General features: G+C 38.9%; 1 protein-coding gene across 1 annotated transcript in view; it reads right to left on the bottom strand.

Annotated features, from left to right (window-relative positions):
* The window catches only part of dync2h1 (dynein cytoplasmic 2 heavy chain 1), a 112,015-nt gene that overhangs the window by 71,271 nt on the left and 18,104 nt on the right, over nucleotides 1-22,640 (bottom strand). The window contains exons 31-58 of the mRNA XM_023406635.2: nucleotides 22,484-22,616; nucleotides 22,264-22,381; nucleotides 21,981-22,093; nucleotides 21,680-21,793; nucleotides 21,239-21,389; nucleotides 18,843-19,048; nucleotides 17,901-18,083; nucleotides 17,378-17,560; nucleotides 16,931-17,154; nucleotides 16,446-16,561; nucleotides 13,633-13,832; nucleotides 13,308-13,439; nucleotides 12,989-13,121; nucleotides 12,523-12,730; nucleotides 12,275-12,404; nucleotides 11,329-11,484; nucleotides 10,798-11,057; nucleotides 8,742-8,988; nucleotides 8,380-8,531; nucleotides 8,050-8,194; nucleotides 7,139-7,241; nucleotides 4,571-4,735; nucleotides 3,232-3,356; nucleotides 2,378-2,626; nucleotides 1,985-2,093; nucleotides 1,571-1,684; nucleotides 928-1,070; nucleotides 434-515 (exon numbers count right to left, since the gene is read on the bottom strand). Of these exons, the coding sequence (XP_023262403.1) occupies nucleotides 434-515; nucleotides 928-1,070; nucleotides 1,571-1,684; nucleotides 1,985-2,093; nucleotides 2,378-2,626; nucleotides 3,232-3,356; nucleotides 4,571-4,735; nucleotides 7,139-7,241; nucleotides 8,050-8,194; nucleotides 8,380-8,531; nucleotides 8,742-8,988; nucleotides 10,798-11,057; nucleotides 11,329-11,484; nucleotides 12,275-12,404; nucleotides 12,523-12,730; nucleotides 12,989-13,121; nucleotides 13,308-13,439; nucleotides 13,633-13,832; nucleotides 16,446-16,561; nucleotides 16,931-17,154; nucleotides 17,378-17,560; nucleotides 17,901-18,083; nucleotides 18,843-19,048; nucleotides 21,239-21,389; nucleotides 21,680-21,793; nucleotides 21,981-22,093; nucleotides 22,264-22,381; nucleotides 22,484-22,616 (4,394 nt within the window). The remainder of the gene's footprint in view (nucleotides 1-433; nucleotides 516-927; nucleotides 1,071-1,570; nucleotides 1,685-1,984; nucleotides 2,094-2,377; nucleotides 2,627-3,231; nucleotides 3,357-4,570; nucleotides 4,736-7,138; nucleotides 7,242-8,049; nucleotides 8,195-8,379; nucleotides 8,532-8,741; nucleotides 8,989-10,797; nucleotides 11,058-11,328; nucleotides 11,485-12,274; nucleotides 12,405-12,522; nucleotides 12,731-12,988; nucleotides 13,122-13,307; nucleotides 13,440-13,632; nucleotides 13,833-16,445; nucleotides 16,562-16,930; nucleotides 17,155-17,377; nucleotides 17,561-17,900; nucleotides 18,084-18,842; nucleotides 19,049-21,238; nucleotides 21,390-21,679; nucleotides 21,794-21,980; nucleotides 22,094-22,263; nucleotides 22,382-22,483; nucleotides 22,617-22,640) is intronic.

Raw genomic sequence — 22,640 nt, 5'->3', positions numbered from 1 at the left:
AGACACATTATAAATATAATGCTAGAAATAGAATTAATAAGCTCCTGAATTATCTAATGGTTACCTTAGTACAGCAAAATTTGTTGTATTTCAAAGGTGGGTTAGGGTTGAGAGTCCTCACAAATACTGGCAGAAATGGTTGCCATTGCATACACAGACTTTTTTTATACACTGACTCAAGAAATCTAGGCAGGCATATGAAGGCATTCATATTGTAAAGATGATAGTTCCTCAGGTATGCAAAAGGTATGTATTTGGTGGATATTCAAGGATTATTATAAGTCCTTAATATTTTAAATTTTGTTATAACAGCAAGGCAATATGATATGAAACAAATGTCTAAAATATAACTACATGCTGAAGAGCAGCAGCATAATTCAAAGAAAATGAGTGTTTCCATAAATCAGCAGTTTGGCCTTGTATGTGCTCTTACCTGAGTTTTTCCCCTTGGTAGCATCCTCACTTTCATTCTCCTCCCCTCCTCCTTCTGTCTTTGCCAGCAGCAGCTCAGGAATCTGACATGGTACAGGTTTGCACACACCATATGTAAAATTCTGATAGAAAGCACTGATGCGTGTATTGAAAAACTTTCCTCTCTTGTCTGCTTCTTAAAATTAATATGGCTGGTTTTCAATTAAAAAAAAGTGTGTGATACCACAGGTACATGTACTTTTTAAGCCTTGCAGTGATAGGGTCAATATTGGATCTGGAGTCCCTGGATACTAGTAAAGCATACAAGCTTCCCAGAAACCTAATCAAAGAATGCTCTTCACAAGTTTGTCTCTTAAATGTTTTTCAGATACATGCTCAACACATACTGCTGAATTAAATCATCCCTATCTTAAATCCTGGTGTGAACTGTATCAGCTGATTTAATATCTATTTTTGGTCTTATCTTGTCCCTTGTGCTTGTTGACCTCCTCTAACCTTCTTCATGCTGCTTTCGGTCCATCCTTCCATCCACTGAACAGAACACTTGCGGTAAAAAGCGGGGTTACTCTCACAGTTGATGGTGAAGGTGGAGTTGGAGCAGTCCATGATCAGAACAATATGAAGGTTCTGCTGGATTCCTAAGGGGTGTGTGAAACAGAGGTTTGGAAACAAAAACAGTGGCAGAGTTTATCAAAGAATGTAGCTTGAGACAGTAAATGAGAGGGAAACAGAGACTGTGAGAAACAATGAGAATACATGTACTAGTTGTTGTGTCACTGATACTGTCCATGTTAGCTGGTACCTCCCTAACAGAGTTGGATAGTGAGGGTAAGCAGGGAGCTCTTTAGGTTTACTTTGACAATAATGCAGCTATTGATTTGATTTTCTAGCAGCAACCTCGGTGACACTGCACCATTTCTGCAGTACACACAGCTCTGCACAGCAGTGGGGCAGAAGAATGGAGTCAGATACAATCATAGAAGAAAATAATGTAGTTAGAACAATCACTGGCTATAAATGACACAGACAGAGTTCTACAGTGAGAAGAGGACAGGAGAACCACATATACATCAAGGGAATAGACCGAAATAATGAATAAAGACAGACAGAGTGCTGTCAATAACTATACAGTACTGACTGTAGGAAAAGTAGTTGTAGAGTGGTCCACTGAATCCATCCTGGGAAGCTGAATCTTTGAGGGAGGAGAGGAGAGGCTCCAGTTCCTCTGGGGAGTACAGACCTGGAACTTCACCTGAAATATGACACACACAAAAAATGACCAGTGTTTCTTTACACACTAGCATCACTCAGAAGGAATTAAACCTGTGAACTATGATTGGTGTACAGCATTGTGATTGTAGTTATGGCTACTCTGTTGCATGGCCCATATTCAAATATACATCAAGTAAACCCTAAAACAGGGGCTGCTACCTAATCCAAATTCTAATCGTAACCCTAAAATGAAATTGTAATCCCTTGAGGCACTAATAATCAAATCAGTCTTCATAAAAATTAAAATAATAGAAGACACACACAATAACGCAATACACACCCGATGACAGCAGGCTGTTGACCATCTCTAAGAAAGCTGGGTGAACAAACTGATAGTCCTCCAACAGCAGAACCACCTGTTGGCCCTCCAGACCTGCCAGCTGCATCACCTACACAAACAGTACACACATATACACTACATTATACATTTGATACAAGTACATCACATATAAACAAATACATCTGATACATATAAAAACACAATACGCCACAGGTATACAGACACCAGAAGTCCTTTTAAAATCTGAAACAAAACACTTGATAGAGTGTTAATGAGAAGACAATTAAATTGCTTGCCAGTACAAGGCTATGACCTCTAAGTGCATTCTGTAAAAAGTGGTTAGTTTGGAACCAGTTGAGCCTATAAAATCTTATAAAGGCGATCTACAATTACCGTTTTCAGATCATTGTTGAAATGTTTAAGTGTGTAACCACGGGAGATTTTGGGCGTGAACAATGTGTATCCATGCATGTGTGACACCAGGGACGTGGCTGTGTGCCGACCCACTCCACTCCGGCCCGCCAGTAGCAGAGAGCCACCGGGTCGGCTCAGGACCCGATCCACCCTGGACACAAAGTCACACACTTCCCTGAACAGCAGGAGGTCCAGCTCCCTGTTATCACGACTGTACAGCACTACTCCCTAGAGGGGAAATGGGGACACATGAGGCAGTGCACCACAGACACTCAAATACAATGTAATTAAAATAAGAAAACAAAAACAAAGAAACACAATCACATGAAAAAGATACAAAGATAGCAGCAGAGGAAGAAGTATTCAGATCATTAACTTACTAAGCTGCAACACCGAAATGTAATAATGGATTCCTGCATTCAAAATTCTACTTAAGTAAGTTTTGTTAGCAAAGTACCAAAAGCAAAAGTTCTATTATGCAGAATAGTATCTTGAAAAGCATTATCATCGTATTTATTATGTGAATTTTCTGTAGTATTAATGAAACATTAGCATGTAAGTAGCATTTAAGCTATGTGAGAAAAATCTTAAAACGGAAGGTCACTGTCAAAATATTGTAGTGCAGTAAAAAGTGCAAAATATAATAGAGCAAACAGATAAAATGGCATTTTTGTACCACAAAAATTTTACTTAATCACAGTACTTCTACTTGCTTATATTACAACTAGTAATATTGAAACTAGTGTCCACTAATATACATTTATATATGTATGTGCAGATACTTAATCCTACAAGCCTGACTACACATCAGGCAACAGGTCCTCACTGTGTACCTTTTGTATAACTTGTTTTAGGTCAGCAGAATCCAGTCGTCCCAGTTGTTTACCATGAGGCGGTAAAGATTGGCCTGGTGCTATTACAGCCCCCTCAGAGGCTCCCCATGTCACATAGAAACCATCTGTACACCGAGAAATATCATGGACTGTTACTAACACAGCTGCATATGTTCCCATCATATGACATACAGCAGAAGCTTTCTGCAGAAGTGAGAGAAAAGACACAAAAACTGAGCAATGCAAAGGCATAATTGTCACAAAAACAAACTGATACCAGTCAACTGAGATAAAATGTGTGTCTGAATGTTTAATCTGTGCAGTACAAATACCACAGCTAACATACCAGATATTGCAGCGCAGCAGGTAGGTGTTTGTTTCACTGGTGGACTGTATGTATGGCCAGTTTGGTCACTAAGCTTACAAAGTGCCAGTCTTTAGCTAATGCTTTCTCACATATTAGATATGAATGCAGCTTGCTTGTGTTAATATGAAGAAGGCTGGGCAATACCAATAGGTAAGTCAAGAAAAGTAGTGACAGGGATATTAAAAACAAGCTATCACACTTGTTAGGTGATGTCTTTAGTGGAGCTGCCAGCACTGTAAGCCTTTGTTTAGCAGTCTCAAGTGCCTTTGTTATGTTATATTAAGAAGATTGACGCTTGATGCCATCATTTGCCAGGCATTTCTAATGCTGCTGTGCAGATCATTGCTATGGTTATGGTTATGCTATGGTATACTGCTTATTAGCTACACGGTAGGAGCAGTACCTACAGGGTATGTAAGGAGGAGAGGTTCTGAATTTAAATTTTACTCTAATTTCTCCTTGAGTCATGAGGGGAACCCCTGTACAGTGTTAACAAGACTAGACATCAGTCTGGTATGACTCTTGAATCTTGACTTGTTCTTATTCATCTCACACTAGGAACTGGCCGGCAAATGTCAGACTGGAGTCGTCAGCTTCAACTAGAATTTGAAACAAGTGGCCAAAATCTCACCCCTGCTATTACCAAAAAATTGAAATGTTATTACCAGTGGGTGACACTAAAGGATATTTTTAATTGGTGAATGAGAGATAAACACTAGTTTTGTTTACTGTCGTTAAGTTGTTTAGAGCAGTCAACCGTTTAGTAATTTTTATTTTTTAGAATAAGCAAACAGACCATCATCTGAGAAGGAACTGCCTAAATAAAATCTGTGATGGAATCTTGGAATCCTGTTATGTCTTGTGCAGCGTTTGGACTGTTGAATCCATATGAGCCTGCAAGCAGTCTTATTTTATTGTGTATGTAGGATTTGACTGAAGGTATATGTCTGTGAGAGGAGACCTATATCATACCAGTCATGTTGTCTAGAGCATCAGAGCCCCAGTCTCCCCGTATAATGGAGGAGAGGATGTTATCAAAGGTGTGAAGGTCTTTGGAGGAAACTAGCCGGTCTCTGAACAGCCTCCTGGCCTCGTTTGCTACCACCTCCGACACGCTGTCTGTCACATTAGATTGAGCTAAAAATGAATAAAGGAGAAACACACACATATTGATTGAAAACGGTGGTGGTTAAATAGCAAATTTCAGTGAATCATGTTTCAAGGGAAAGTTTTTTCTCACTTAAAGCATTAAAACACACAACGAGCATTTTGTTTCAAAAAGTACAGACACAAGCACAGTATTTACACTATGACTCAGACTTCAACATTGGTCAGTGGGCTTTTTTTGGTGGGATCAGGCATGACAAAAGCACCTCCCAGGGTGAAACTAAGTTTACTAAATTCCCCCAAGAATCAACAAAGTGCTGCTAGCTAAAAAGAGGACAAGCCTGAATCGTGGTCTCATAGGCGGCTCGCTTCAACAGTGTCTGTCACATTATATTGAATAACTGTAGAAGAGAATCAAACAGAGACGCAGCTGACACTCTGGGGTTTTCCTGGCATATTAAATTTTAAAAACCACTGAAGAAAAGAAAACACTTAAAGTGCCAAGTTGTCATGCTAAACATTCTCTATGCCTATGGCTTTAAAATGATTTCCCTGCCCAAAACCCACCTTAGTGGTGATTCTACCACAACAGTAAATAATAAAAAAGACAACAAAGCCTGGCAATCCTGGATTTTTGAGGCAGATACTGATCTTGATATTTGAGAGCTCAAAAAGTCTGTTAACAATACTTGTTTCTTAATGTACTTAAATTAATTAAAATCAGTTGAAGGGGCTGTGTGTAAGTTTTGCCTGCCACTGAACGAGGTTTCTTGCCAGGAGCGGGTGGTGCTGATTGTCGCTCACAGAGCTTCAAACATTGTTGTCTATATAATACAAGATGTTATAATATGCCCTCTGAGCAGTTCTACCTCTTCAGGGCAGATTGGAGCCTACAGTGAGCTGCTATCAGAAAATGACGAGTTGGGCTAGGGCTAGCTGGTTACCGTGCTAACCTCAATAGAAGAAAAGACATGATAGAGACAAGAGATAACATTAGCGTTGCTTTCCACCGCTGGAGACAACATTTGGTGAGTATAGGAATGAAGTTTGATGCTGAATTTATCATAATTAGTGTATGAATTCTTCAGTTACAGCCAAAAACGTGTTTTGTGAGGTCACATTGACCTTGCCCTTTAACCACCAAAATCTTAACAGTTGAGTCCAAGTGACTGCTTGTGCCAAATTTGAAGAAGTTCCCTAAAGGTGTTTCTGAGATATTGTGTTCACAAGAATGGGACAGATGTGAGGTCAAAGTGACCTTGACCTTTAAAAATCGTATTTTTGGAGCCCACTGTATCTGTGATAAGCTTCAACTGGCTGATGATATCAGCTATTCCAATGTATCAGTCACCTCTAAAAACCACAAAGTGAAACTCAACGTTATGCTCCAGATATACTGTTGTGTGAGAGCAACGCAACAAAATCTGCAAGCCAAAGTCCATTTGCATGACAACCTTTTCATTTACATGGTGAAACACACAATCACGATTGGTCTTGGGCACAAATTAGTGTAATCTCCATAAATAAAAAAACAAAACAAAACAAAGAAAACTCAATAATAATTTAAACAAATTTTGATTAAAATTCAAACATAAAAGTTATGGAAGTTATGAAGTGTTGTAAATATATTCACCACATAAACATACATCAACATTGAAAGAATAAAAATGAAGATAGATTTTTACAAGCAAAAACGAAGGGGGAAAGGAAGAAGGAAGAAGTAAGAGTAAGTTAAAAAATGATGAGCATAGGAGAAGAGAAGTTTGTCCGCTGACGTGTTTAATTAAAATAAATGATTGGACTCACTATCACAGCAGGAACACATTGCAGAAGTAGAGAAAGAGTGACAGAGGGAGAGATGAAAGGACAGCAAAGGGAGAGGATCATAAAAGAGGGGGAGAGACGACTGACAGAGAGGAAGTAAGGAAAGAGAGGAGAAAAGAGAGAGTGAGAGAGGGATAGAATGAAGAAAAGGTGAGAGTTGGAGACAGTAGCTCTGAGCTAAAACTATACTGACAAGAAACTAAGCCATCTGGTCTTGTCCTTTTGATTCTGGCATCAAAACTGAGTTATAAATGCTTCATGTTCCTCAGCAGCAGTAAGATTACTGTATGTGTGCACTCTAAGGAATTAGTAGAAAACCAGTGGGTCATTAAATCCAACTTTTCCAATCCAACATTTTTGTTCACATACAGCAGGGCTTCTGAAAATGTCAGTCACAGCCACTTATGGGCCTGGGTCTGATTTTTAAGGCTTCCCACATTACAAAAATGAAGAGATAGATATTCTGTCAAGCTACCAATGAAGCCTGAAGGTTCGTATTTTTCCCTAACTTGCAGAGGGTTGGGATGTCCCTGGTTGTTGCATAAATTTTACACATGTTGAAAAAGATATTAATATGTATGCATTCTTGCATCATGTATGTTTGATTACCTGCAGTGAGGTCATATCGCAGGAGGCTGAGAACCCATTCTGTGAGAATACAGGGGGTAAACAGGTAGTGACTGTGGTCGTCCACTGTAAACTTGGCTTTTACCTGAGAGGAGAGAAACACACGGAGATGATAACATACTGTACATGATCAAAATTAATTGTCAATCAGTAATAAGATTATGGCCACACTATGGTTGATATCTGTCTCTTGTGTGCCGTCCACAGCTGCAATTTGGAACCGGCAATATGGGATTTAATTCAATAATAGCGTGTGCCTGTATGTCCTACACAGAATAAAACAATTCTCCTGCAGAACTGTATGGATTTGTAATTCAGTCATACATATATATGTTCTATTTTTGTTGAAAAGCTACAAAATACCAACAGCATGGGAATTTCTGCTCTGCCACCCAGCTTTTAAATGCAGTACAACTTTTGGTGGCAAAAGATCAATGAGACTTAAGTGTATCCAATTATTACTTGAAAATTTCATATGATTAATCATTCAACATTTGTGACATTAATTAACATAGTAAGATGCTGGGATAATGCCCATGACGTTAAATAAAAGAAACATATATGCTAATAGAATTGATTTATGTCATCTGTCAATGTACAAAATTTTTTCCCCGACATCCTCATCGTCTGAGCAAAATGGCAAAAATGTATCTAAGTTATCTAAAAACGGATGTGCTTTTCAAAATACTGCAAAGTACTCAACCAAATCCAGGAATTCAAAGGGCTGTTTTAAAGTATACAGAGACAGTTCTATTTTTCTGTAAACGGGTGTAATGATTTCTTCCGGATCACATATTAAGTCTTCAGTGACTTGGTTATGCTTTTAATAACCCAGGCAAGAATATGTTACTACAAATATAGAATATGAATGAACACTGTGTCTAATTCAATACCTGTTCATAGAGCTGCACAAGCGAGCCAGCCAGCTGGTGGGTTTTCACTGTGCTGGCCCAGGCTGCCTGGCTGCCCAAGCTATGTTGGAGAACTGGCTGCAAGTATGCTGAGTATATAGTCTGCAGCTGCTCCCTGTCTGGATAGCTAAAGGCAGAGGCAAAGAAGCAGAGAAACAGACGGATGGAGGGGCAAAAAAGATACATCAACAGGTTCGGGGTTAGAGGGAGACCAATAGCAAAACGGAGAAACTCTCTGGAAAAGAGAACTGAGCCATGAATATAAATTAAAGAAAATTTGTTTTCTATTTGTAGCATTTGCATCATACTTACTCTATGGTGCAGATGCGTACTATAGAAGAGAAGCGGGATGTGAGTGAATGGCTCCCGACAGCACCCCCTGTTGACATGGAGGCCACCACCTGAATGTTCTCAAGACTCACCCACTCCAGATTTTCATCGTAGAATCCCTTATAGGTCAGTACCTGGAGGTGATTCAATGATTTCAATGATTTGAAAGCATTCAGATTCTGTTTTATTAAAGGGTTCAAAAAGTCAGTAAGATAGTACTCTTATTTTAAAATGGGATAGTCTGAGCTATGCTGATGAGATAGGAATCAGGAACCACATCATCCATTCATTCACTAATTATTTGCTTATCCGTCTGTATGTTATTGTCAACGTATCTACTCTACCTGTTGCAGGAAGGCAGTGAGATTGCTGGTCCCCCATTTGTCCGGTTTCGGTAGGTTGATATCTTTGAGGTAAAGGACTAGGTTCTCACAGTCCTTAGGTCTGAATACTCGGCCAGTATTTGAGCTGAGCATCAAGCAGGTCTGACTGAGCTTCTGTAGCACATGGCGAGATGAGGTCTGTGCACTGCAGTGAACCACAGCGACTTGAGTGGAGCGCAGCCGAGAGAAGGCATAACGCAGGAGCATGCTAGACAGAAAACAATACATAGAAAAAAGAAGTCAAGAAACACACACTCACTTATATATTTAGGTGTGGATAAATCTCACAGTGTGTTATACCTTCAGCTAATTTATGTTAATGGTATATATACATTTTATATATGCAAGTTCAATAAAACAACATACATATAAAAATTCTATATGCTTGTATATTGTAGCATATTGGGGATAAATGGGTGGAACCCTAACCCAGCATGCTCTGAGGTGATGTGTTTACAGATATAAGGTGAGTAGATTGTGTTCTAAATGTTATCCAAATGTTATCTGTGCATGGTGACTAGTGTTCCTGTTCTTGACAATAACTCTGCAATGTTTCTGGTAGCTTGTAGTCCCTTTATGGAAAAAGCATGTTACACGATGAGTGAAGTGAGTTGTACAGTTAATGACATCCCTTGAGGTGCAGTGTTTTGTTGTTCTTGTTATGCTAATAAACCGCATCCTCTGTAGTCCTGCAGTGTAAGGGGCACAGGGGTTGTTACGAACCAGAAATTATTTCTCAGCCTGAACTCTTCCCACAACAGATCTTTGGCTTACTACAAGATGTTTTTCTTATTTATATCTCATCAATTTAAAACATGTCTATTTTCTCATTTCTAGAAAAGTGGTCTCAGACTTTTGGAACCCACTGTATATAATATCAACATATATTGACAGGCTTTGGGATGGATATGTATTCATGTAACATATGTCTATGAGCATAAATACATAAACATATATATTTGTATGGGCTAGACATATATCAATATAAGAAATTGTTCCAATTTCTAATAGGTTTCATATATAATCATTAATTAATAATATTTACTTGTGTTTCTATTTTATGGGTTAGGGTTAGTTATATATGTACATATATTTCATATATTGAAATTCGATATATGTACATACACAACGTTTGCGTATGGAAGTAAGTATGTGTGTAAAATAATTAGATGTTCTTTTATTAGAGGACTAAACTGACAAATCCAGTGACCTTTCAGGCGAAGTCAGGCAAGACAAGGGGATGAGAAAAGGAAAAAGTGAGAGAGACTCAACTGGAGTGTAAAAGGCAAACTGAGTGACCCTTGTTCTTCAAACCTCTGGGGAGGGAAGCAATTACTTTTAAGGCAACAAACCTGTGTGCTCACATAAATAAGCCAAAGCACATACAACACACACACGTAGATTTGATCCTCATTCTGACTTGTTAGTGCCTTTACATGAAAGGTCAAGTCTTGAATAAAAGAAGCTTTGATGTCAGGGTTGATTGTGTGATTGTGTGCTTTTTAGCCTCCACATCTGAGTGCCTTTGCCTTTGACTCACAATCCGTGATGCACACTCTCCTATAATGACTTCACTAACCCTTTTTCTACAATAAGACCAACATGAGGTTTGCCTGGGAGAGTGCCTACTACTCTTTATACAGACTGCCATTCCAAACAATATGAAACCATTACAGTAATCTTGCTAAGGAGTGAATATTAATTAACTCAATACTGGCTAAATAACCAACAAGCACTTTTTGGAACTACTCTTGTATGTCAGCGTGTGTAAAATCATAATTTAACAATCCTGCCACTGTGAGGTTAATTTTAATGTTTACATTTTTATAAAGTGCTTATGTTTGCATGTACACTGTTGTTTTACATGTGATTGTTATATACACTGATGTGTATATACAGAATACAATGCGTCTCCATATTTATAACTTTGCAATTGTGTGTATATGACTCCTATGTTTATGATTATGCAAATATTTGAGCCCTTATTGTGCTTTTATTTCTGCATATCTATATTTACCCCTTTCCACAGCCCTCTGGCCCGACCACCATGAAGGGTTGCCTGTTCTGAGCAGTGAGCCACGGGGAGAAACAGTGCAGACCTCTCTGCATGTCTGGAGTCTCTATAACAGGTAGTGTGTGTGTATGAGAGAGCTGTTCCAGTGTGAGACCCTCGGGACGCTGGAATATATAGGCTGCTAGATGGCCGTTGTCAGAGTCATAGTAAGTATCGAGTGGTTTTCTGGCGTCTGGTGGGCTTTCCCTCGCCCAGCTCAGCAACTGCAGATATACAAAAAAAGAGTACACATCAGTAGCGGGAGTGGTACCATTCTGAGTAGTGGAATTACAGAAGTTCCCCAGTAGGTGAATATCCTACATTAGTATTTGAATAATGACTCATCCTCATTTTTTCTTTTTTTTTTTTAATCAGTTCCAGTGAAGAGGACGTAATGTAAGAAAGATTGAGACATGATAAAATCTAAATCCCAAAACTAAACTGTTACTGTTACCCTCTGCCCATGCAAAAAAAAAAACACACAGGGGTCCTTACCTCCTTGGCAAACTCCTGTCGTGTTTTGACGTTGAGGTTTCCTCCCAAACCTCTAAGAAGGCCAACAATAAATTGACCTCTCTCTGCCACAGCATTGAGGTGTGACAGACCATTGAACACTGTACCCACCAGACTAGTCTCTACCACAAAGTCATTCTGATGAAAGGTGAGAAGAGGAGAGGTTATACAAGTTTGAATTAAAAATATGCAAAGATTTTGGAACAAATGGGGTGAAAACAAGAGGAAACCTGGATCTGAAAACTGGATCTATGCACTGAGCCTGGTCAAAGTTGATTTACCTATTTTCACTTTCTTAAAATGTTAAATTAAATCAATTAAAATTAACATTGACCAGTTACATTACATTGGGGTCATATATTCAGAAAAGTCCTTCATTTTAGTCACTGATATGGCCATGTGTTGACATAGACACAGAAAACATTGTTACATGTTGTTCAGTAGGGATGGGTATTGTTAAGAATTTAATGGTACTACTACTTTTATCAATACCACTCATCGATCCGGTACTTTAACAGTACTGTTATTGGTACTTCTTTATCATTTTGTGAGAAAAACTCAAAACAAATGAAGAACAAAATTAACATTTGTTATTTTCTCATACCATTGCTTAACAAACAAACAAAGAACGTGCCCATAACAATCAGATGGCTATTGGTTACTTGTCATCATTAACCCATGTTTGTATAATTTAATTTACTGTGTGTGGCTTATTGATACTCTGGTCTTTAAAAATTTTGCCCCGGGGCCTGTTTAATACCGGGTTTCAGTACCCATCCCTATTGTTCAGTGCATGCAGAATCATGTCAGTACTGTATCAGCATCCACGCTAAAACCTTTAGTTCAAGGTGTCTTTAAAATTAAGCACAATAAAACAGTCTGACTATTTTTGAGCCAGTGGGTTAAAGTAGGATACAGCAAAGGTTACCTGTTTGAGGACCCAGTCCAGGGCTCGTTGGAAGTAGTCTCCCAGCCAGTTTTCTAGGTTGCTGTGGCATTCTTCTGGTTGACCTCTCAACCACGACTTCACCAAGGCAGCCACATCAATGTCCTCATCACTAAAAAAAATAAATTGGAAAAAGGGGAGGTTAAATAAAAAGTCAGGTAGCTAGTTAAGAAAGATGGAATTTGTTACAAATAAACAATTAAAACCTTTTTCTTCATAGGTTTACTGACCTGAGAAAGATCATGCCCATGCGAGAGATGGTGGCGGGCGAGGCACAGCTAAGGTCGTGAGTCTCAAACAAGAAGTTTACATTGGGTCCGAACTGGATGCGTTCTCCACTAGGCATGGTTAACAGTCGATTATCATCAAGCACAGAGTTCAGACTCTCAATCCACTCTGGGTCAATGTCACCATCACACACAATCCATGAGCTCACATCTAGAAAACACAAAAATACATATACATACAGTATATGCTGTAGATACATATAGTACATTATCCTCAATACACCCAATGCAGAGTATGACAAATGTAGACCTCTTTAGGCTAACTGTATTTAGTCCTTGTTGAGTGTACTGGGTGCAGCGCAACAACCTCTCCACTTAAAAGTAGCCAACACTGTGGACCCAACTTCATGCCAGTTGTCAGATGTCTGGCTGAGAAAGACAGATTATTTGAGTGGTTTCTCCTTCTTACCCTGTGGTTCTCTGACCACATTCCTGGCACTGTGTGTGAGGACACCATCAGCCCATTCTCTGGTGTCCATGTCTATATGTCCAAGCAGCTGCTGTCGGGGCATGGCCTTGGGATTCATTGTGTACTGCTTCACCTACAGAAATACAGCATCAGCAAGAGGACACTGAACAATGGGAAAGGTTTTTTTTAACTGACCCATAAAATTTTGAATAAATGCTTTTCATGCTCCTTTATATCTAAATAATACAGCGTTTGAATATATGTGCGGTCCGAATGGATGAATGAAAATCCAGGTAGGCAGTTTGCCTCTTATACTTACAACTTTGCCTGTCTTGCTGAGAGCAGCCCTAAGCATCCTCCAGAGTGTAGACTTCCCTGCTCCGCTTGGCCCTACAATGACTACACCCATGCGCTGTCTCAGCTGTTCATTCAACTCCAATGCCTTCTTCAGCTACGTTGATATGGAAAAAACAATCTGCGATTAATTTGTGATTTTTTCCTCCATTATTCTAAAAACAGTTGTGTTAATGTTAGAGACTTTTTTATGGAGTTATCCCAAACACATTCTGAATACCAGGTCACATCATGTATCATGACAATTACATGTATATTGTGCTAAGAAATAAATGTTTTAATGCACTCACCTGGCTGGGTATAAGCTCCAGTCGTGCCTCCTTGTAGACTTGTTCTAGTGCATGCATGAGTATCTGGTCCTCCACATCGGTGAAACTGATCCCAGAGAAGACATCTTTGACAAGAGCATCAAACCGGGAGCTATCGGCAAACGTCAGCTTGGACATGGTGTTCAGTCTCAATGCCTGCACCACCAAACTACTCTCCTGAACTGAATGTAGATGAAAGAGAGTGATTTAATATAAAATTGTCTTATGCAGCTGAAAAAAACAAGGTTGTGAAAGTGAACTTGCCCAGTTGCTTTGCCCTCTTATAAAAGTGCTAATTACCAAAGCCTGTCATGATTTAAGAGTTTGTCAATACTTTTGTTCTCTTTGCTAAAGATGTTGGCCTTCCCTGCAGGGACAAATGTGGTGTTTTTTTTCTCAGCAGAAAGGAACACTTGGCCAGACTACACAGAGAGACAAACACAAGAAAACCTTAGGGACTCATTGATAGACAGGAGGTGCATGTGGTGTGTATGTGTCTGTGTGTGTGTGCTAGACAGATAAAGGGTGGGTGGTGGAACACAGGGATTTGAAAGGGAGAGAGGGATGGGTTCAAGAAGAGGCAGAGAAGAAAATGAAAAGAGAGATAGAGGGGAAAGTATAGAAAAGCAGAGACATGAAGGGAAGATGGGGGTGAGAAACAGAGGGCAGCGAGTGGGACGAGAGCGGCATCGACAGCCAGGTATCAGAGAGAGAGCTAACAAGAGGTCAGAAGGAGGGGGAAGGAGGTGGGGAAAGAGTACTGGAGAGGTAAACAACAGAACTCTAGCAAAGTGTTTTGGAACAAGAGAATAGAGGAGGACAAAAGTACAGACAACTGAAAAGCGCAAGAGAAGAGAAGTTTTTAAGGGGAGCATTTGGGCAAAATGTCAATTGATGTGTCTGTATTAAAGGATTTGGAGGGCAAGGATAACAGCAGATGTATAGAGAAAGTGCTTGTCAATAGAGTCTTTTGATGTTCAAGTACATTCATGAATAGTGTTGATCAAACTGTATTTAAAAGGTATCCACATATGGAGACACGGATAAACACAACATTTTGCAGTGTGACCCTGCTGGAAACAGGATAAGCATCTCCAAACCAGATGCATTTTCACTATCACCTTATCCTCTAATCTCTTTCATCAGCCCTACTACTTACTATCTTTCCGGTCAGAAGCTTACTGTCAGTGCAGCAGTTTAAGCACTTCACAGGGGACACATCTTAGGGACACTTCAACCGAATGACACAAAGTAAATTATTGACTCTATGTGAAAAAAATGTATTGGAACTGCAAGCTTTTACTTAAACTATAATGGACTACAGGGACATTACAAGCTATGTAAATATACTACTGTCAGTCAGACTGCTAAATAATGGACATGTGAATATGAATTATTGACAAACCAGAAGAAACAAGTGCCCAATAATCACATAACTTTGTTGCCATAATCAAGTAAATAATGTGGTTTCTGAACCAGTGAGCAGAATGTACAGATGTAAGATTTTTTTTTTTTATCTCATCAGGTGGCTGATGCTGAAATCAACAATGACTAAAAATGCTACTTTAGTACCACTGAGCTTTCTGGATGTGTTTTGGAACTAATTCAATGTGACTGATTTAGTGGCTCATATCCTGCAATCAGCTCTTAGCATATAAATTAGGTATGTGGTAGCCATTGGTGGGTTAGCACATCTAGACCTCAAACATCTGAACAGGGCTTGTTTATGAATGTTTGCCATGAATTATGGCACAAGTAGCTGTTTTGATTTTATGATTTGAACCATTAACATATAAAATGGCCATTTAGTCCTTCATGTTTACTTGTGCTACTTGATGGACTTGTACTTTATTTCTATACAATTATTTCCACCTATGAAGCATGAGTAATGCAATGAGTAGTGAAGACATATCAAACTGACAATGTAATTTTTAGTAGCTTTGCATTATCAGATAGAATAGAAGACCCCTGACCCATAAAATGTGTTAAGTAACAATGCAAAAAGAATGTAATCCTTATTTACAGCAAATTCATTATATTAATGTCCAATAACAACAGCCATGGAAATATTCTCTTTACCCTGTTCAACAAACTTTACAAGAACCATAAAATATATACTATAATTACCTTGCATAAATTGTATACAATGATTGCTGAAATATGTATTGTTTGAGTATCCCACCATTATTGTGTTCTTATGCTGTCTAAAAGACTAACTCCCTCAGAACACATCCGTTTTTATATCTTATCCCAGCTATATTACCAGCACAATCGCTAAAAAGAATATACGGTGCCCTGCCTACATTTAACCAGATAAATCGATACGTCAAATTTACATCCTGCTCCTATTAACATTTTTGGACTCATGATGAACAGAGATGACATAATTTTTATACCATGCACTCTTCTTCCTTCAGAACCGGGTATCTACAGAGGTCTGTTTTTTATTTATTTTCATTTTCAACCAGTCCACACCAAATGATTTCACTGATTAGCACAACTTCAACAACTTCAGACGGAAAGAAGTCATCAGTGATATCACCTGCTGTTGCGTTTGGCACCCCCCATTGTTAGATGTCTGTGTCATATGTTTTGTGTTGCATCGTTTTGTTTCTCTAACACACAAGTTTTTGTACTGTGCAGTATTGGCAGCTATGAATGTGACTTGAGGTCATGGCTAAAGACGCAACAACTATATCCTAACTTTCCTGTCACGCTCCACAATTGGAAAAGTAAAAGTACCTCACAGAAATAATGTAGCTTAAAATAAAAAAAATAGCCAGAGGGGGTCTTACTCTTGTCCTTGTCAGGACTCATCCTCTGTTGCTGTAGAAGACTGCCACAGGCCTTCAGCACTGTCTTCAGAGCACGCAAACCCCAGTCATAGTGCTGCTGGGGAGTCAACAGCTCCCTGCACAGACAAATAAAGGCACATTTTCATACATATTCACATACTCTCAATTAACTGTACTAGTTGAAGCACTAAGAGTTCAGAGGTAGAGGATAACTTATTCACAGAGTCAATAGACTGCAATAGACAGGTGTGGTAGTATAGATCATTTCAAATAAACTCAATATACACAGCATGATTCAATGTGAAACACAAAAAAACACCAGTTTGAAATACAAGAAGCACCAATTCTTGTCTGTGAACCACTCAAACAAAAAGGCCACCAGACTGGTGATACATGTATAATTAGTATTTTGGTGATATAATCCTGCTCCCTTCAACCCCAACCATAAACTAAACAAAAAAAAGACTTAATGCCACAATCTCTACCTGGCCAGGTTGAAAATTGCAACCAATTTGCGTCCCAGTATTTCTCCATTTTTGAAGCCCTCAGAGTACAGGATGACCTCAGCAATGAGCTCATTGTCTGGTCTGCTCATGGCCACAGGCCTGAACAGCTGCTTTAGGTTGTCTGGAAGCTTCTGTCGGCCTCCGTAGCCTTTCCCCGCTGGGTTCAGTGTGATGAACACTCCAGAGTTTGGGTCCAATTCCACCTGGAATATGAGGAAAAGAAGGAAAAGTTATGCTATTCTCATTGACAAAATGTGGTTTATACTAGAATGAATACCGTTTGATCGATTGCTTCACTTGCATAATTGACTCAATGGATGAATAAATGACTGATTTATTCACAGACTAATTTAATAGAAAGGCAAGGACTGCAGGTTAAAGGTAAAGGTATCTAGTAAGTATCTACATTTACTCTTATTTTCTGACCTCTTTCCCCAGCAGTTCACATGTGTACTTTTGATGTTTTAGGGAGTCTTGGATGGCCTGAATCTGCATGGAAACTGCAGATAGTACTGCTTCCTCCAAACGGTTAAACTCGTCAAAGCAGCCCCATGCTCCACACTTCACCAAGCCCACAAAGATTCGCCCCATTGACTTCACATCGATACCCTGAAAAACAGACAGACGAAAACCAGAAAAAAGATCTTAAGTGTGTTCACTGACAGTTTTCCCAATTATGAATCTTGTTGTGCATGTGCATATGTGCCCTTGTGTGTGTTCTCACATGTTTAATGATTAGAAATTAGGAGGTCATTGTGCATCTGTCTACTTCCATATGTGTGTACCATGGATATGTTTACTGAAATGTGTGTATACCTGGACCTGTATTTGTGTTTTGCTTTCGGAATAATGACCAGTAATGTAAAGTTTTTGCTGGGTAGTCTTAGATTAAGTGTGCAAAGTTATTGATGTTACACCCTTCACATACTCTCTAAGAGCATTTTCATACCTCATCACAGTTGAACACCAGCACTTGGCGTCCAAACAGCGCCCCCAGGGCTTTGACTGACTCGGTTTTGCCTGTGCCAGCAGGTCCATAGGGGTTTCCCCCAAGCCCCATCTTCATGGCCTGAGTCAGAGTTAGGTAGCACTTATCAGTCAGTGGAGTGTGCACCAGCTTAGCTGCATTCCCCTGGGACGGAGAAGAAAGTGAGTGATAACCAGAGAAAGAATGTGACAGAAACACAGTGAGATGACCAGAGGTAAAGATACGAGGAGTGAGAGAAGGATGGAAGGACACAAGCCAGTAGAGAATAAAGGCAAAAAGAGAGATGATGGATTAAAAGAGTGAAGAATGAAAAACAAATGAAGGACAAGCAAAAGAAAATGAAAATGAGTGAGATTGACTCTAGCATGTGCTTTCTCCAGTGCTCCTCATTTCTGCATAAACAGTGCCCCCCACGGGTATAAAATAAAAAAGTTCAAGTAACCTGAATAGCTGAACAGTTTCCTCATCAGTTGTGGTCATGGACAAAAAATAAAGCATTTACAAAGATCTATGGATGCCTGATACTACATATAAAGAGACAATGGTCTGTTGTATATTTATCAGAGACACACTTTGTGCATGCATGAGCACATCTAATATGTATGTTAATAAATTGTAGCTGACTCATCTAGCGGAAAAAGTCAAACTACAAATAATTATTTGATCCAGTGATCCAGATATTTGAAAAGTACCAGTCATTCAAACCATTTCAGTAACAACAAATATTTACCATTTTCCTTACTAAACATATTAAATTACTCTTTGATAACTTTTTCAGGTTATTTTTTGGTTTTAGATTCTAAATTAATTAGAAGAGATCTCCTATGGAAACAAATGTTAGGTGCAGCCCGAGAGACAATTACAAATAAGAACAGGAAATACAGTAACTACATGCCAACACACCTGGTATTCATATGTATAGCTGAATTGTGCATCGACCATGTGTATATGGCAGCATTTGTCTGGTCCCATGTAGAAGCGCAGCTGCTTTTTCCAGGCCCAGGCATCAGGACTGGTAATTTCTGCCTGGTTAAGTTGCTTCACGACACTGATGTTGTGGATGATATCCAGTATTAATGCCTTCAGCTTCAGCTGCAGGACACTGGACTCTGTAAAGTAAGACATCTATAGATATTAGACTGGCCGAATTGGTAAAATAACACACATAACAAACTTGATCATAAAAGTGAATGTAATATACAGTATTCAACGAGGCCAAACCTATTTTATAATATATAAAATTATAAATATGTATATCAGTAAACACAAAATTTCCAATCCGCATATCTCTATAACATAAATTTCTATTTTTCCCTGTTCTTGATCACTTACATTAAATATGTGAAATTCTCATTAATCTTTACTTTAAAATCTAGCTCACTAATTACTATTTTACTTAGTGCTCTTGGCTTGATTTTAACCCCAGGTCATTAGATAATTAGACAGATAACCCTGCCAAGCACTCTTTTAGCTGCTTTGCTGTGAATAGATGGTAGACCTTCACTGTAAGCAGACAGAATAACAATAGCATCTATGTTACCATAAAACAGCAGGTCATCTGTAAAGAAAGCTGTTCAAAAATTGTATCGATCAGTGAGAAGAATAAATGGGACCACTCACTGTGTAAACAAACCCAGCATCTCAGCTGAAATTATTTTAAAAAACAATTTGGAAAGGGAAACTTTGTCAGACATGAATACAGCACACTGATATCCTGGAAAATCAATATCGTCAACAAATACTGGCTTAACTGTCAATGACTGAAAAAAAAAAGCACAATTTAGAAACAATGTCATTGTTACTAACTTCATAATTATTTAGCACCCTCTATAGTTTGAGAAGAGGGTAGTTTCAAGCTGAGCAAAAAACTACAAAGACAACAGAAAATAATAATAAAAAAATATAGTAAGAATAACACATACAGTTCATTGTTTGACTGAAAAATGCCCTGCCGCATTTCTTGGTCACAACTAAATAGGTTTATTTATGCATACAAATATACATATATATAAATTACTCATCTAACGGTCCATATATAATCTATAGAGTTTCTTTTTACTGCCAAATTTCAACAACCACCCCACAAATCAAGTAGGGCTATAGTGAAAAGTACTTTTTGTGCATTACTTTTCTACATGCATTTCTGAAGCTGGGATTTGATATTGTAAATTATTATGGGTTCAAATGCCATCTGCTAGGTAGTGTTGATGCTTTGGGTGCCTTGTATGTAGGAATGTATCACTGATGTCAGCCTTGCCCAAGAGGCATACATAATACCTTGCCAAATGTACACCATCCGGTCTTATCTGTCTGCCAAAATGGGAGCTAGCTCCCACTCCCTGCCTGGGTTTATGGCCCATTTATGTAGAGTGGCTAATTAGATTATCCTTCTTGCCATTACTTTAGCTGCTTTAATCAGTACTACCACTCTACAGCCTCTTCAGCCTACGTGGTTGTTTTAAGGGAGCCGGTGATTTGATGAGCTGTTATCATTGAAATTAATTCTATTTAGAGTGTGGACAGTAAAGTTTTGCATGTCAGTCACAAATGTATATTATCCACAAATATGTAATAGTTCTTATCACAGTGGTGTGCTGAATTATCTGGTATTTTTGCCCCCAGTAACACTTTGTGCAAGTGAAACAACAACTTGTGTGTGTGTGTGTGTGTGTGTGTGTGTGTGTGTGTGTGTGTGTGTATGACAGAGAAATTTGGAATTTTGTAGCAATATCCCGCAAAATTATGCTACTACTTGGATTATGAAGGAACTTTTCATCTAATGCATGAATAAAAAACCTTGATTTAAATTTAAAAGTCCTTCTTACAAATTCAAGTTGTGGGAAAATACTCATGTCATGCTGTATGTAGCTATATATTGTATGTATTCAGCCCCAAGTCATAAAATTAGCCTGCCAACTACTGTGACTGGGTAGAGGGTACTGGCCCTCTGCATGCTCTTGTGCCTGACTGGCTATCAAGAGATTCACATGAGAGCATTCATTTGGCATTCATTTCTCAGTCCTAAGTAACAGCCCAAGATTGTGACCAGAGTGCAATCATTAACAACACAAGAGGGAGTCTGATATTGGAACATGTAAAGTAGCAATTGTTTATAAGGATAGCTGCAAATAGGTTAATATTGTCAAAATGTGATCAGAAACCATAAAAGCAGGACAGGGTTGAGCAATCTGCTTCATAAATAAATGGGGCTAAGAGAATGGGACAAAATCATGCTTTTAGTGTGAAGCAAATACTGTATATTCACCAATGCATACATACAAACACACTCACAGACCTACCTGTGTTAGCGTGATCGTCAGAGCTAGTGTCCACTGTAGTGTAGTGCTCTAATTTGGCATTGAGTTCCAGCTCCAGCTGCTGCAGATTCTGCTCTTTTAGGGCTCTTTCCACATCTTCAGTAAACTGGATTTGCTCAGCCAGGCACAGAATCTACACCAAAAGTAAGAAAGTTCAGTCACTTCAGTGAAATTCAAATTTGATAATTTCACATTTAAAAAAAAGAAGGAAAAAAAGAAAATTACTGACATATGGTGTTGGATCTCAACTTGAACAGTATCCTAATAGAAAAGTATAAACATCTGCAATTTGCAACATTTAAAAGTAGCACTGTTTCTAACTCTGAAGAAAAATTCAGCTACCTCAAAAGCCTTTGGGAATATACAAAAAGAACAGATATTGTATCTTCATGTACAAAAACTTTATATAAAAAGCATGTGTGCCTGTGATGGGTAGCGGGAGGGGTCCACCTCCCCTTTCTTCCCTGCTGACACACATTCATATAGCAGGTGCTTCAGAGTCTCCTTCATTTCCACGGATAGCTCACTTAACCAAGTCTAGAAAGAAGAAAAATAGCCACAAATAGATGTACAAATCCAAAAAGTATTAAACTTTTAAAATGAATACATCATGCTCTGCTTTAAACAAACTGAAACAACAAACATCCTTTCAAAGCTTCAAGTGTCCAACCAATCACACATCCAACATACAACATATATAAAAAACTCTGCACAATAACTTTACCTCAACGAGGCTGGAGATGCGTATGAGGTTTCTGAGTGGCACTACTTCTCCCTCCAAAGAACACATGGCGACAATGTACTGGCACTGCTCATCAAACATAACACTGTGGATGCCTACACAGATAATAAACAAGCAGATTACCATCCCTGTCCAAGAGAATTTGCTACAAGAGATCCAAGTAGATCCAAGAGAGGAGAAGGGGACAGAACAGAGGAGAAGAAAACAGAATAGATCTAAGTGAACAAAATAGGATACAAAATAGAACAAAACCTGGGTTTCTGACCTGCAAAGAGTTTCTTGAGGTGTGACTGGATGACTGTTGGGTTGGTTGCCTGTCCAAGAATCTCTAAAAGGTCATCATCTCCTATAAAATAGAACCGTGGGAAGGCAGAACGCTTCTCCTGCAATAACCGCACACAAACACATCAAAAAAAGAAGTTGTGGCACTAGCAACATACGTTATGCGTGCATAGATGTTTTTGCACACAAAAATACATGTGTACCTCCAGGAACTCATTGAGTGACTTTTGGCAGCGCTGCAGCTGATCCAGTATGGTGACCAGGGAGTTTCTGATGCCAGCCCTTGAGCTCAGAGAAACAACTCTGTTGTCTCTCTGAATGTCTGACATTATAGACCTGTGATACATTTTAAGAAAGTGT

This window comes from Seriola lalandi, unplaced genomic scaffold (genome assembly GCF_002814215.2).
Source record: "Seriola lalandi dorsalis isolate HSWRI2012SDOR001 ecotype SW California unplaced genomic scaffold, Sedor1 jcf7180002054313, whole genome shotgun sequence".
Taxonomy (NCBI): Eukaryota; Metazoa; Chordata; class Actinopteri; order Carangiformes; family Carangidae; genus Seriola; species Seriola lalandi.
Note: the sequence above shows the minus strand (reverse complement) of the source record. Positions and strands in the feature narration are given on the sequence as shown.